Genomic DNA, 14,224 nt, shown 5'->3' with positions numbered 1-14,224 from the left:
CTGCAATATATCACAGACATATTGAGAACTGAAATTTCTGTTCTCTCTGGGCTCCCTGGCCACACAAGAAAAAGTGTTTAAGAATTATAGTAACAAAAAGAACAAAAAAACAGAAATGACAAAATTGTAACCAAAATGTGAATAACAAGTTTGAATAGTGCAAATTATAACAAAAAAAAAAAAAAGCTATTTTATAAACTTTTAGACAGGCGTCAGTTTTGCATTACATAGTTAGACTGGCCGAAATGTTGTGATATTCCTGCTGAAAGTGCTACAGCTGGCTGCTGCTGCTCTTTGTGCTTGTAAATAACCACAGAGTACTATGTAAAAAAAAAAAACAACACAATTCCAGTGTGTTTTGTCATTAAACTTAATTTCTCAAGTTTGAGGTCATTCAAAGAACCATCTATAACAGGTAAGATACTAACTGTTCGTAACCTTTCAATAGAACCTTACTTCAAAAAAAGACGTGTCTTCAATATATGTCATAATGTTAAATACCTTTTTGGTACACCTAATCAAAACCATTAGAGTATATAAAGAGATTACATTAATATATTTAGTAAAGAGTACAGGGAATTGTTTTTTAAAGCAGTAATTGAGACAGTCTTCACTTTACAATAAAACAATAAAAAAAATAAACTGTACATTTTGTACCATTTTCTTTGGTCAGTTGTTTACTTGAGTGAATTTGAATTTTGTTGAGAAAAAAAAGCAAAGGGAGGGTATTCATTACGTCATCACCCAATCCTCGATTCCTATTGGACACGCACACGTAAACGTACGCGTGACGTTAAGTTTGAAATTTCAGCGGCCGCTCGTTAGCGTTTGTTGTGTTGGTAGCCTGCAGCTAAACGTTTGAAAGTACGGACAAAAAGTTGATTTAAAAAAAATGTCCTTTTCGAGGGCTCCTTTGAAGCGGTTCAATGAGCACGTAGGTAAGTAATGTGAAAAAGCAAATGATCCACTTATGTTATTGAACGGTAAGTAGCTTAGCTGACATGCTTAGCTTACCGCTAAGCAAACATTAAACGACGCTTGGTGGGGTTGGTGTCTCGTTGAGTTAGTTTGATGTGATGAAACCCAGTCAAAACACCAAAAGGAAAATTCCCAAGTTGCCGTCTGACATTTTGTGAACCGCAGTCGCTAACCTGTGCTGTTGTTGGCCGAAGGTTGTGCTCCTCCACCGGGAACTTATGAGATTAAGTCGGGGGATCCGAAGGGAGCTGCGTCCTTTGACAAGTCTGATCGCTTCAGGCCTGTTAAGGCAGGTAGGTGGATGTGAGGAGGCATCAAGGGAGAGCGAACTCTGTCGGTTTTTGCTTTCATTGTTTATTGTCTTGTCTTCAGCCTCTGAGGCCGCCCTGCTGCCTCCACCACCATCGCCTTCCAGAAGCGTCTTCGTCTCTCCTGTTCGTAGGACTTTATCGGTCGATGGACTTGTTGTAAGTTTACTCACCTCTCGGGCGAATCCGCTCATCTCACGCCAGTTTCCATTGACAAACTGCTGCCCTTTTATGACTCTTAAACAGACTGGGGGCTCCGGTGCAAAGAAGGACAGAAACGGCATGTCCTTGGAGATGAAGCAGCAAAAACTCTTGGAGAGAGAGGTGCATCTTCTCCAAGCAATATCTGCTTTACCTTCATACTCATAAAACAAATATTGATCCGAGTGTTCAGGGGGTTCTGTTGAGACATTTGGTAAGTGGGAAAGCACAAGCTGTGTCCAAGAGGTAACTTTGGGCCGTATCTGTTGGCAGATCCGGTCCCTGGTGCAGCAGAGAGGCGAGCAGGACCGTCGCATGCTGGTCCTCGAGGAGGAGCTGAAGAAGGTGGAGGCCAAGCTGCAGGCCGCAGTGAGGGAGAAGACGGGCCTCACCGCCAGTGTGATCACGCTCGAAAGGCAGCGAGCAGAGCTCAAGAAAATTAACGAGTTTCTGAAAAACAAGGTGTGTTGTTAGTATTGGATTTGGGTCCTGATCTTTTGGGGTTTTTTCCCTTAAGTTGTAACAGTAAGTACCCCGTGAAAAATGTCCCTGTATGTTTGTTAGGTTTCTGCTGACACTACGAAAAAGAGAATCAATTCCCTCACGATGGAGCTGATGGAAGCTAGGAACCACCTGGATGCTAAGAACCAGGTATGTCTTTTCTGTCTGCAGTGAAAACTTATTTAGAGGTTGAGTACTATTTCGACTGCAAAAGACTGTACCTGCATAAAATATCTGTTTGTGTCCAGGAGTTGAGCCTCCTGCAGATTAACTCTGAAGGCCAGCTGAAGGCGTTAGAAATCGACCTCCAGGCAGCCAGGGCTACTGCCTCTGCTCTCAGTGACAGGAATAAAGACCTGGGTGAGGGGTGGTGACTTTAGAACGACACTAGGAGACAGATCAGTTTTTTTCAGATAAGCCATTTTTATGTTTTCCTTTTCTCTCTCTTTAGAAGATCTGCATCAGGTGACAAAAACCCAGAATGAAGACATGGAGAGCGAAAATGCTCGGTTAAGTGGTGAGTTCTGTAGATTTTCTTCTTGACCGTGACCTTTGTTGGCCAAGCTGGCGCGTGAATGGGGGAATGCGCACGCTGCCTACTTTTTAAGATGTTAAGACCTTGTCTCCTGCTTGCCAAGATGGGTTTGGGTCCCTGTTATTTCTCTTGGTGCCCAAAAACGTGCAATTTTGTTTTGCAGCTGTGATACAAGAGTTGAGAGAGGAGATCAGAGTACTTCAGGGTTACTTGGATGAAGCAAACGACCAGATACAAGTATGAACTACAGCTATGAAAACAAAATGAAGTTTTTTTTAAAAGTTTTTTTAAAGGTGTAAAAACTTGCTTAATATGTTTGTAGGAACTTCGTTTGAAGATTGAAGAGAAGACCCAGGAGAACATGGTGGCTGGTTCTCAGGTGGAGAAACTAAAGTAAGAAGAAGCTTCCTCTAATACTCTTTTTATCGCCCGTTTGCCGCCTACGATAAAGTGACACTTTTCTTCAGGAAAGTCGAGATGCAACTGGAAACCGCTCAGGTTTTGCTGAGACAGAGGGAGGAGGAGGCCCAGAGATTCCAGGAAGAGCTACAGGCGTCCCAAGACGTCTTGCGGGAAGCGGAGCAGAGACTGGAGCGCCAGGAGGCGGAGCTCGGGTTCGCGCAGAAGTCGGTGATCGACATGGAGAAGCAAATGAGGCTGGCCGGCCAGGAGGCGCAGGACTCTCAGGCAACGGTCCGCCAGCAGGAGGCAGAGCTCGCCCGGCTGAGAGAGGTGCTCAGGAGGACCGAGAGGGAGCTGGATGAGAGGGTGGCACACCTTGAACAGAGGTGTCTGTTCTCGGAGGAGGAGAGAAGTACGTTCATCTCAACTTCAGCAGCTCACCCTCCTTCAGCTTTTCATCTAATGTCTATTTATTCTTTTGGTTTGGTTTTAGGCAAAACTCAAGAAGAGGGGCTCAGACGAATAGAGGAGCTGAAGATGGAGCTGAACTTGTTACAGCAGACTAAACAAGATGAGAAGAAGAGACAGATTCAGCTTGAGCAAGAGCACGCGGCGCTTACTGAGGAGCTGGCGAAAGAAAAGGTTACACAAACACTCGTTCCCAACACTCTGAAACACAGACACGCTGCGACGGTGTGAGGTCTGGTTGAGCAACCTCCCCGTTTCGCCTCCAGGCTCTCGTGGACTCGTTGACTGCGCTGGTGGAGCAGGAAAGGGAGGAGTCGGAGGAGCACACGAGACAGCTGAGGGAGGAGATGGAGGAGGTGCTGGGTGAGCTCGCCGTCATGGAGGAGCAGGAGCTGAAGAGGCAGGAGGTGGCGGCCGACAGTCAGGAGGTCATTCGGAAGCTGCAGCAGGAGAAAAAGGAGCTGGAGCGACAGCTGAACGCCCTTCTGCAGGGGTGAGTGCCCAAAACCCAAACACTGTCATTTTAAAGCCTCACGGCAAACAAATGTCAAGGTCCAACCTGGGATTTCTCTTTGTCCAAATTCCCTCCCCTTGTTCACTCATTGTTAAAAAAGAAAAAAAGGGAGAGCAACACTGGGATGTGTGTACAAATAATGTGATTTGTTGTTCCAGTATTTCTATAACATGTTTGTTTTCAAATAAGAAATGGAAGGAAGAAACGTATAAAATTCAAATTCAGTTTAAGACACTTCATGTAAGAGACATTTATGCAAACTGGTAAATATGTCGTTAGATAAAATATCATTTTTATCACCAGCTATTAGCGCTCCAAAGTATGTGTTGGGATGACTCTCAGCTACAACCACACCAAATTTTACCTCAGTGTCTGTAAAATTGACTGCGATATGCCCATTTCTGTGTTTGCTAAGGTCTATTAGCTGTGGCCACCATCTTGATTTGAATTGCCTCCAAAAGTTATCAGTGTGGACGTACGGCCAATAATTACGTCCTGGAAGTTTTATGAAACGCCATCCACTCATTCATGGGAGATTTTGCTAACAGGCAGACAACTGATCGCCCATGTTTTGTGGATGTGCGAGATAAATAAAATTGCAGTTTAATTTTAAATGCAATGATAAGATAAAACAAATTAGACATTTTTAGTTTATTAACATTTTTTTTTCTCCTTTCATTTTGTTCACAAGTTCTATTTAGTGCTGCCAAGGAACAATTGACTCTTTAATCTCTCTTTAAATGTCTTAAATCTGTAAATCCCTTTACTTTCAGACTTTCTTAGAAGGAGAAACAAAATGGCTAAATTTCATAAGAAAAGAATCTGAAACATTCAGTTAAATTGATCGTTGTGACCCAGTAACCAAAGTTGGGGTGCAACAGATGATCGATGATCCAGTTATTCCTTTGTAGCTGAAATAATCAGTAAATTTCACTTTTTTATTATTTTTTTTCTGAGGTTTAGAGTCAAATACATTTCAGACTTGTGCAAAATAAACAATGAAATTTTGAAATATTTCCATTTTTAATTACTGGTACGACTATTTTTTTTCAAACTAATTGGTAGTTTACCACAACAACTTTCTCATATCTGCCTGATTAATCTACCAGCTGACCTATTTACTAGAGGAGTAAGCTGTTGCTGTATCGTACAATTTGGCAATCAAATCCTAAATTATGTGACGCACAGACTTTCAAGGTTGCCGTTTGATTTATAACACCCCAGATCTTTATTCTTGTCTGTCTTCCTGAAAGCAGCGACGTGGTGTCTGTGAAAGAGCTGCATTTAGCAGCCGTGAGAGAGCTCCAGGAGGCGAACGCAGACTCCCAGAAAAAGACGGAAGCCGTTGTCTCGGAGCTGGAAAGGTGAGCCCTCGACTGTCAGCACTTCCTGGTGTTCCGTTTGATCGGCGCTCGTTTGAAGCTTTTTAAATCCTGCCGGTGTTTGAGCTCGTCTTTTCCTCCTCAGCACCAAAGAGGAGCTGAGGGGAGCAAACGAAAGACGGCGAGAGCTGGAAGCCGAGGTGGAGCGAGTGACCCGGCAGCTGACGGAGGCGATGGACAAAATGGTTGAACAGAGGGAGGAGGAGGTCAACAGACTGAGGGAGTGGACAGAGGAGCACCAGGAGAGACTGGTGGCGGAAGAAAGAGCCAAGGAGGAGAATTCAAAGTATGCCTGCAGTTCGCTTTCTCTTTATCATCTTCGCTTTTTTGCTTTTTGAAATATTTGCCACCGTTTCACCTTCTGTTCTCCTTCATCTTGCAGAATTCTGCTTGAGGTTCAGGCTCGCCTCGCGCGGAAAGACGAGGAGATGAAGGCCGCGGAGGTGAGCCACGCAGCTCAAATGGCGCAGCTTCAGAGGGAGCTGCAGATGCAGATAAACGAGACGGGAGAGGCGCTGGGGTGTCTGGAGGAACAGAGAAATCAGAGTCTCACTCAGCTCCAACACGAGAGGGAGGAAGCCCGCAAAGTCTTGGAGGAGATCAGTCGGCAAAAAGCAGAAATAGTAAAGCAGCTTCACGAAGAAAAAGAGGAGAAAGTCAAAATTCAGAGAGCTCTCGAGGAGGAAAAAGCAGCCCTGGAAGTTGAGAGGAAAAACCACGAGCAGGTCAGGTCAGAGGCGCAGACACTACACGCTGAGCTCGAGAAGTTAAACGAGGAAAGGGGGAGCTTCCTGTCTGAGGTGGAGCTCAAAGAGTTCAGCCGTGTACTCGAAGACCAACGAAACGCCGCAGAACAGGACAGGGATCGGCTTCGGGCTCGCCTGGACGACGCGGAACAAGAAAAGGTTAACCTCCAGGCCCAATTAAAGCTGGCCGAGGAGAAGGCGCGGGCTCTGGAGCGTGAGCTGGGAAAGCACGGACAGGAGAAACTCGCTCTGGGGGAACAGGTGGAAGCACTGACTCAGGAGAAGGTTGCGCTGCGGTGGGAAATGGAGGAGCAGCGACACCAGCTCCAGAGGCAATTAGCTGAAGTACAAGAGAAGAGGTGAGCAGCAGTGGGTTTTCTCCGTGGCCTCATGAGATTAAGTTTTGCAGATCTGAAGCTATTCTTTCCTCTTTTTTTTTTTTTTTTTTTTCTTTTAAGCTCCTCGCAGTCTGAGCTCGAGCGCTGGAGGAAACAATACGAGGAGCTGTTTGCTAAAGTCAGACCCTTTCAGGTCAGCCTTCTTCGCTTTTAGTTTATTGGGTTGTTTAACAAGGACATTGGTACATTTATGTTTATCTAATGTTTACGAATGAACAGAGTTAGCCTAAGGGCTATTTTTCATCTGTTGTCTTTGAACGGGTCACCCTGAAAACAAACTAGAAATCAGGCGTTAGATGAGCTTTCAATAGAATTCATGTTTTATTCTTTTTAAATGGTAAAAAGGCTTTTTTTAACCGTGTGAACTGCTTTTAAGGAAGTGTTATGGTTTTAAATACTGCATCTTTCCCAGCTTTTGCCCATGCTGTTAGCAGGATATGAGCTAAATGAAGGCAAACACTTAATTGTTGTTAATTGTATGAAGTTATATCTTTACAGATGCTAGTTTGTTAAATAACATCTGTGTCGGCGTGTTTGCGCCCATAGGAACAACTGAATGCATTTGCAGCAGAGCGGGCCGCGCTCCTTAACGAGAATGGGACGAACCAGGAAGAGTTGAATAAATTGGCGAACGCTTACGCCAGCCTCCTGGGGCACCAGAACCAGAAGCAGAAGATCAAACATGTGATGAAGCTCAAAGATGAGAACATCTCCCTGAAACAGGTGGAGCAGCACGTTTTGTCTCTGCGTCTTTACATTATATATTTTTTTTCCCTTTTCTTTTAACCCAGGGGTGTCCAACCCTGGTCCTCGAGGGGCCACCATCCTCCATGTTTTACTTCTTTCTTTACTCCAACACACCTGATTCAGTGGTTAAATTACCTCTTTGTGTTCTGCAGAAGCCTGTTAATCACCCATTGATTCAAATCAGGTGTGTTGGAGCAGAGAAACAAGTAAAACATGCAGGATGGTGGCCCTTGAGGATCAGGATTGGACACTTAAGGTTCAACCGGTCTGTTTGCAAACACGTGTCTGTCTGTGTTTTCTCAGGAGGTGTCGAAGCTTCGTTCTCTCGCAAGCCGCCAGAAGAGCGATCTGGAGCAGCTGAAAGCGAAGCTCCCAGGCACTCCTCGACGCAGGTTTGATCCCAGTAAGGCTTTCCAGCACGACAAGGAGAACAGGCGAAGCGAAGCAACCAAACCTCTTAAAGAAGGTAATCGCTAAACCGAATGCTCTTTTAGGCACCTTGAAGATAAATACGGGCTCTTAGCTTCGATGTGATGAGATTTTTTTTTTTTTTTTTCATAACCTGACTGTTTTCTTTTAATCTAATTTTGATTGTGATTTGTTTTTTGTTTTGTTTGTTTGATAGGAAACCATACAGAGTAGCAGAGTTCCTCTGGTTGACAGGTTCAGAGAGCTCAAAGGGCAGACCCTTCACTTCTTTTGAGTTTTGTTTGTTTTCTCTCAAGATTTATAACATTTTACAGTTAACTATATTTAGCTTGTTTTCCAACTTAAACTTTTAGTTGTCACATAGACTTCATCGAAACGTATTTGGCACAGGCTATTAAATATTTGACAGGTTAAAAGCGTGAAAATGTATTTAATCAGTTTTATCTTAGCAGATTATTAGCCAATGGCACCCAGTATCTTTTTGTGATGTTTTAAGACTGTAAATTGTTTCTCTTTTGTAAATAAAGACAGATTTTATTACCCCTCTTGCACAGATGTTTCTCAGATTTATTCACTTCATCTGTGTCGGCGATGGGTCCAGAGCAGCTTAGGCACGTCTGTCCCTGGCCAGTAGAGGGCACTGTAGGACTGCAGCTGCTGGCTTTGGAGCTCAGCACAAGGCTGCCACCGCCACGAAGAACACAAACTCACATCTTTGCAGAGAGGAGCCTCGGGTTATGGGTCATGAAGCTTTATTTCCTTCAGTTGATAAGACATTGCCAGCAAGTATCGGGGCCCAGAAATTGACTTCAGGACCTTTTTCTTTTCTTTCTTTCTTTTTTTTTTTTTTTTTTTACAAGTAATGAGTGGTGCTAGTTGTGAAGTGGCGGGTCAGTCGCAGTAGCCCTCCAGGTGGTGAACGCTGCACGGCTTATGGCAGCACTGCTCCACGATGCCTCTTTTCACCTTGGGCTCGTCCCGGCCCGACAGAACCCTTTGCCGCAGCTCTTCCTGCCTGACCCTCTTAGACAGGAACCCTTTGAAGTGAGGAAAAAAAAAACATTTCCAAACCCATGTTAAACCTGTTGCGAGCGTGCAAACTTATAGTGTGAGGAAAAAGGACAGACTAGCTGTTTTGGCCAAACCATGCAAATGATATGCAAGATGCTGACGTGTCAGCACTCGGAGTATGTGCCGAGGATGACTCAGCTATTATCACACCAAATTTTTTAGCTTAGTATCTGTAAAACGGACTAAATTTGCATCGTTTTTGTTTTGACGAATGCTGATTAACCTATGGCAGCCGTCTTGAGGCAGTTAATCAGTTGTAGATCTACTGATTACTTTCTGAATCTTCACAATTTGTCCAGAAGCTCATCAGCTTTTTTTTTTTTCTTATTTGATTTGATTTGCTAAGATGACAGACAAATGAACGCACAGACATCAGGAAAAGCATCACCACTTAAATATAATCACTCGTGCATTTAGTCTCGTTAGTCTTTGCTCTCAGTGCTGTGATGTGGTGCAGCCCGCCCTGATGTCGGCTTCCAAACACCGGCAGGATGTCTGAGGCGCAAGATCTACATAATGCGTTTCGGGACTCACCTAATGAGGAATGCAGGGATTTCGCAGGATTTGGGGTGAATGGATTTTGTTGCATCACAGAAGTTTAAAGCAACACGAGGAAACCCAATAGCCGGGCCGAATAAAAGAGGCTGAGGGGAAAAGGGATTTTTGCACACTGATAATGAGTCGGGACGAACCGGCGTCTCAGCTCAGTTCGGTAGAATTTCCTGCACGTTGTTGCTTTATAAGCACGTCAGCCGACAGATGTGGTTTCTTTACGCTTAGTCTGTGCTTTGAAAACACAGAACCGCCAGAAAACAAGCCACGCTGGGGTCTCGAGGCAATGTCACGTTGTTAGCTTCTAAACTCCCACTGTCAAGGAGGCATTTAAAACCTATTTTTGTACAAATCGGGGAAAACGAGTAACTGCAGCCCCAGTTCTGAAAAAGGTTGAAGCATGGAAAATGCAAGTCTAAACAGAATGCGATCATTTGCAACTCTCAAACTCGTATTTTATTCACAGTGAAGCGGTGAATGTAGGCTATCTACTGTTTAAACTAAGAAATTACCTATAAAATAAGGTCATTTAAATTTGATGGCAGTAGCGCTTTAAAAAAAAAAAAAGAAGTTGTGCCAGGTCCACGTTTCCTGCTGTGAACCATCTTCTCTCCTTTTACCAACAGTCTGCAAATGTCTCAGAACTGAGGAGAGCAGCTGCTGGAGGTTTTGGAGGGATGTTGTCCCATTCTTGACACATGTAGGACTCTAGCTGTTCGATAGTCTTGGGTCATCTTTCATTTTATGACACACCAAATGTTTTCTCTTGGTGAGACGTCAGTCCATCACCCTCGCTCTTGCTGAAATATGCAAGACCTTCCCTGGGAACGTATGTTCTAAAACCTGCATAAACCTTTCTGCATTGATGGAGCCTTTCCTGATGTGTAAGCTACCCTTGCCATATGCACCCCCATACCAACAGAGAGGCAGGCTTTTGATAGCCGGCTGGATGCTTCCTCTCCTCTTTAGTAAGGTAGATGTGCTCATGGTTTCCAAAAAAGAAAATAAAATCAAATTTTGATTTATCTGACCACAGAACAGGTTTCCAGTTCACCTCGGTTCATTTAAAACAGGCTTTGGTCCAGAGAAGACCGCAGCGTTTCTATATGGTGTCACAGCTTTAGTAGTATTTGTGGACGGCACGGTGAACTGTGTTTCTAAACTGATTTGTGGAAATTGTGATGCTGCAATTAAATAAAAAAAATATCTTTTTTTTATTTTATCTTTTCCCTAAAAAAAAAAAAGTATGTTCACTATGTTCCACTGTGAATAAAATAATGGATTTTTATTTATTTTTTTAAATTTTCATTTTACATTCCAACTTTTTTCAGAATTGGGGTTGCATTATTGGAGGTAGTCACATCCTCACCAAGCAGATGTTCCAGATCTCGTTTGTGGATTCGGTTCTGATTGTAGAAGAATCCCCGCTCTCCGCATACAAAGTAGAGGGCGTCCACCAGGTGGGAGCCGCACAGGTGTCGGCTGGGGGCCGACGACGCCCCCGGAGAGCAGAGCACCAGCAGGAACAGTGCCGACACCGCCCATGGTACCCTGGCCATAGGAGGGAGGCCGCTTGGACACAGCACAAGAAAAAAAAAAAAGGGACATCTCACTCATAAAATGGAACAGAGCGGATCAAAATTATATTATGTTGGGTTTCAGAACTGGGAAGCTGAATATATATTGAGGATAAAGCGATTGTGAAATCTGATTGAAACTGTTTTGTCGTGACACTTGAGCATTACAAGACGACTTGAAATGAAATCTATTTTGGAGGTCTCTTGTGAATTTCTACTTGATAACTCCAGCCAAATAAAAGGAGGCACACAGCAATACCTGAACTCAAGATATGGGCTGTAAAGCCAGCAAAAAAACTCCCCCCAAAAAACAAAACAAAACTGTGAAACAATTTATTTTATTGGATCTCAGAGGACAAAAAGAAAAGCCACGATAAAGCGCAATACTCGTCTAAGGAAGAGTTCTTGTATATTTGTTCTTAAACTTCACAAATTATTGCAGGCCTTAGCAAACAAAGGCTTGTTTATGAAAGGTTAAAAAGGTCACTTGCAGATTATAATTGTTTTATTAAATGAAAGCTGGGCGATCATGTACAGTAACTGCCTGTGTTTGCATCTGTCTCATCGCAAATTATCTCCTGAACCAGTGGATGGATTTTAATGAAACTCTCAGACGTTAATAATTGTTTGCACATCTACAGCTGATTAACTTTCAGAGTCAACTCATTTCAAGATGGCTGCCATAGCTAATCAACCTTAGCAAACATAAAAACGCCTCTATGTGGAAAAAAAAGAGACATTAAGCTAAGATTTGGTGTAGTTGTAGCCGAGAGTCGCCCTAAACACATACTCTGAGCAGGACAGAGTGCTCAAGAGCTTAACACTTTGGTGTTAACTGTTGGAGTCAATCCTGTCTGTCAGCAAAATATCTCATGAACCTCTGGATGTTAATCTATAAGTCATTACCTTTTGAGCTTAACCTGATTCATGCTGCCGCAGCGAACTGGCCTTATCAAAGAAAATAATGCTACAAGTCCATCAACTTTGAAAACACTGAGTTAAAATTAGACGTAGTTGCTGAGAGTCATCCTCATCATGTACTCTGTGAGCTAATGGATCACTCAAATCTTTCTTTAAAACTTTGGCACGAAAGTCAATGAGAAATATGCATTTTTTCAACCGATGAAAGTTCAAGTCTTATATCATTCCTGATGAAACTGGATTAATTTGAAGTAAAAAACGACCTTTATTTTGTTTTTTTCTGTGGGACACTATTTTTTTTTTGTGGTAGGTTTCAAAATAGTTTACAGAAATCCTGAAAATGATCTTTCTTTTTGCATGAAGTCCACCCCACTTTTTGATGTTTTTATATATTTACTAAATTACAGTCAGTGTCTCAAGGTTAGTCAAGTTCTTCGCCGTCTCGCTCTTGCAGTTCCAGCGGCTGTAAGTGGAAAGGATTTGTCATAAATGACAGAGAAGCAGTTTGTATTGTTAGTTAAATCCCACTTTTGATTAACTTTTTACCCCCTCGCCAGTTTAAAGTTCATCTCCTGTTTCAAGGTGAAAACCACATTTAGCAGTCATTTAGAAACTATATAAACCTTTTGTGGACATCTTGTAGTATGCTGCAAATTATTGGATGTAAAATGAATCAATTTGAGTGTCTTTAACAATGTACCTGTGCCAGGCATTACAAAAATTGGCTGAGCACTTTATCAGGTCCGCCACTCCTCTATCCCTCTTGGCTGTAGTCCAGTCTCCTTGGCACAGTAGACTGGCTGAGTTATAGATCCTGTCCATGCTACACTTAATTTTCCAGCTTATTGTATGTATAAATCTTAACAGCCTAGATCTTGAGGGAATTCAGAAAAAGCCAGCTTACCTGTGTTCTCGGGGCAGCAGAGCAGCTGGTGGCTGTGGATGAGAAGGGCCCGCGGGCTTCAAGGGACAAAGAACATCTCTACTTTTTAACTCTCCACCTCCACCTGGCCGTTGTCGGTCTCAACAGAAGGCCGAAGGTCTTCTCATTAACACCCTGACCTGTAAGCATGCTTGATCTGCGACGCGAGGACACCGCGTCATTTAAATGACTCCGGACAAACAGCTCTGGGATAAAGTTAAGAGCGCAGCCACCCAGAGTGATACCCACTTTAACCCCTGCTGCGTAACGGCCCGACTGGCACTGTTTAAAGGCTTACAAACACCATATGTCACAGTCTGATCACACAGTGTAGATTAGGGCACTTTTAAGCTTATCATTGACCACTAGCGGTGCGCTTAAGCATTATCTTGTAGAACTCGGGAGAATAATTCATTTAATTGTGTTTCCAGAGCGTTTCCTCTGTGCAATAAGTCACCGTGAAAACAATAAATTATTGCAGACTGTACTGATATTCACTGGAACACTACAGTGGCATTAAAGGGACGGTTCTTAAATGGGTTAAATCTTAAATCTTTTTTAACAGATCACAGATGTTCTGTCAGACTGTCACCCCATCATTAGCGAGGTCCCTCAAGGATCCACTCTTGGTCTTTTACTTTTCTCCCTCATTTATGCTCCTGTTTGGTTCAGTTTTTTAAAAAAATCATGAAATTTTATTCCGTTGCTGTCCTAGTAATTTCCAAATGTATCTTCCTCTCACAAAGAAAGTTACAGTCCCCTTGATAAACTTTGTTTAAACGGTCTAGATTAGTGGTTCCAAAACCTTTAACCTTTTGACCCTCAAAATAAAAGCTGCAGAGTCGTGACCCCCGCAATTGCTGATTGACGTAAACAAACATTGCTAATAAGTCATTCAACAAAAAGCTAATCAATATATTATTTTTGAAAATAACTTATGACTATGACTACTGTTTTATTTTTTTAATTGTTTTGCCACAGCTAAATATGTCATTGGCAGCTTTTCTTTTTAAGTAATTGAGTTTCTGTAGAAAATGAAGGGTATCAATCCCAGCTCACTGGTCTAAGAGTCAACCTGATTCAAGATGGCCACCACAGCCACTCAGCCTTAGCAAACACCAAAATCATTGTAATTATTAAGCTCAAATCTGGTGCGGCAGTAGCTCAGAGTCATTCACAACTCTGAGCACTAACTCATCTCACAAGGTCTTTGTGTAAAATGTTGGCAAGCTATATGCATTTTTTTCAAGGAATTCTAGTTTCCGATATGAATGTAAATTTAAGAGAGGAAAGGACAAGCTTCAATGAGTTGAGGAGTGACTGTGCTGCTCTCAAGCAGTAATATCAACTCTAAAGCAGAAGAAAAAAAAACAAAGTGGGCCTATATCAGAAGGCAATTCCCCAACTTTGCAATATTTTTTAAAAAGCTACATTGTAAAACTGCATCATAAAACTTCAGAAATTCTGTTAAGGCTTTTGGTTTTGGTGAGCTTCCCCAAGATTAATTATTGGTGCCCTCCACCCCATCTGGCCACCCCTTTGAACACTTTCTAGAGGAGGCCCTGGCCTAGA

General features: G+C 42.9%; 2 protein-coding genes across 3 annotated transcripts; one reads left to right on the top strand and one right to left on the bottom strand.

The window, feature by feature from the left end:
• Nucleotides 1–779: 779 nt before the first annotated feature.
• hmmr (hyaluronan-mediated motility receptor (RHAMM)) lies at nt 780–8,160 on the top strand. Of its 2 annotated transcripts, none has more exons than XM_017419681.3 (20): nt 780–938; nt 1,173–1,271; nt 1,351–1,445; nt 1,533–1,610; nt 1,761–1,949; nt 2,052–2,138; nt 2,237–2,348; nt 2,440–2,505; nt 2,687–2,760; nt 2,846–2,916; nt 2,991–3,337; nt 3,419–3,567; nt 3,660–3,886; nt 5,164–5,271; nt 5,375–5,575; nt 5,672–6,394; nt 6,494–6,566; nt 6,980–7,156; nt 7,484–7,646; nt 7,806–8,160. In XM_017419681.3, the coding sequence occupies exons 1-20, from the start codon at nt 893–895 to the stop codon at nt 7,820–7,822; spliced, it is 3,102 nt and encodes a 1,033-aa protein (XP_017275170.1). In that variant the 5' UTR covers nt 780–892; the 3' UTR covers nt 7,823–8,160. The 2 variants fall into 2 exon arrangements, with proteins under 2 accessions (XP_017275170.1, XP_017275169.1); XM_017419680.3 differs by having other exon boundaries at nt 5,161–5,271.
• Nucleotides 8,161–8,345: 185 nt separating this feature from the next.
• On the bottom strand, nt 8,346–12,885 carry insb (preproinsulin b). The gene is made up of 3 exons (XM_017419715.3): nt 12,635–12,885; nt 10,602–10,804; nt 8,346–8,646 (listed from the first exon to the last, which is right to left on the bottom strand). Exons 2-3 carry the CDS (start codon nt 10,789–10,791, stop codon nt 8,501–8,503), a joined length of 336 nt encoding a protein of 111 aa, XP_017275204.1. The 5' UTR covers nt 10,792–10,804; nt 12,635–12,885; the 3' UTR covers nt 8,346–8,500.
• Between the last annotated feature and the right edge of the window lie 1,339 nt (nt 12,886–14,224).

Source organism: Kryptolebias marmoratus, linkage group LG9, assembly GCF_001649575.2.
Source record: "Kryptolebias marmoratus isolate JLee-2015 linkage group LG9, ASM164957v2, whole genome shotgun sequence".
NCBI lineage: Eukaryota > Metazoa > Chordata > Actinopteri > Cyprinodontiformes > Rivulidae > Kryptolebias > Kryptolebias marmoratus.
Note: the sequence above shows the minus strand (reverse complement) of the source record. Positions and strands in the feature narration are given on the sequence as shown.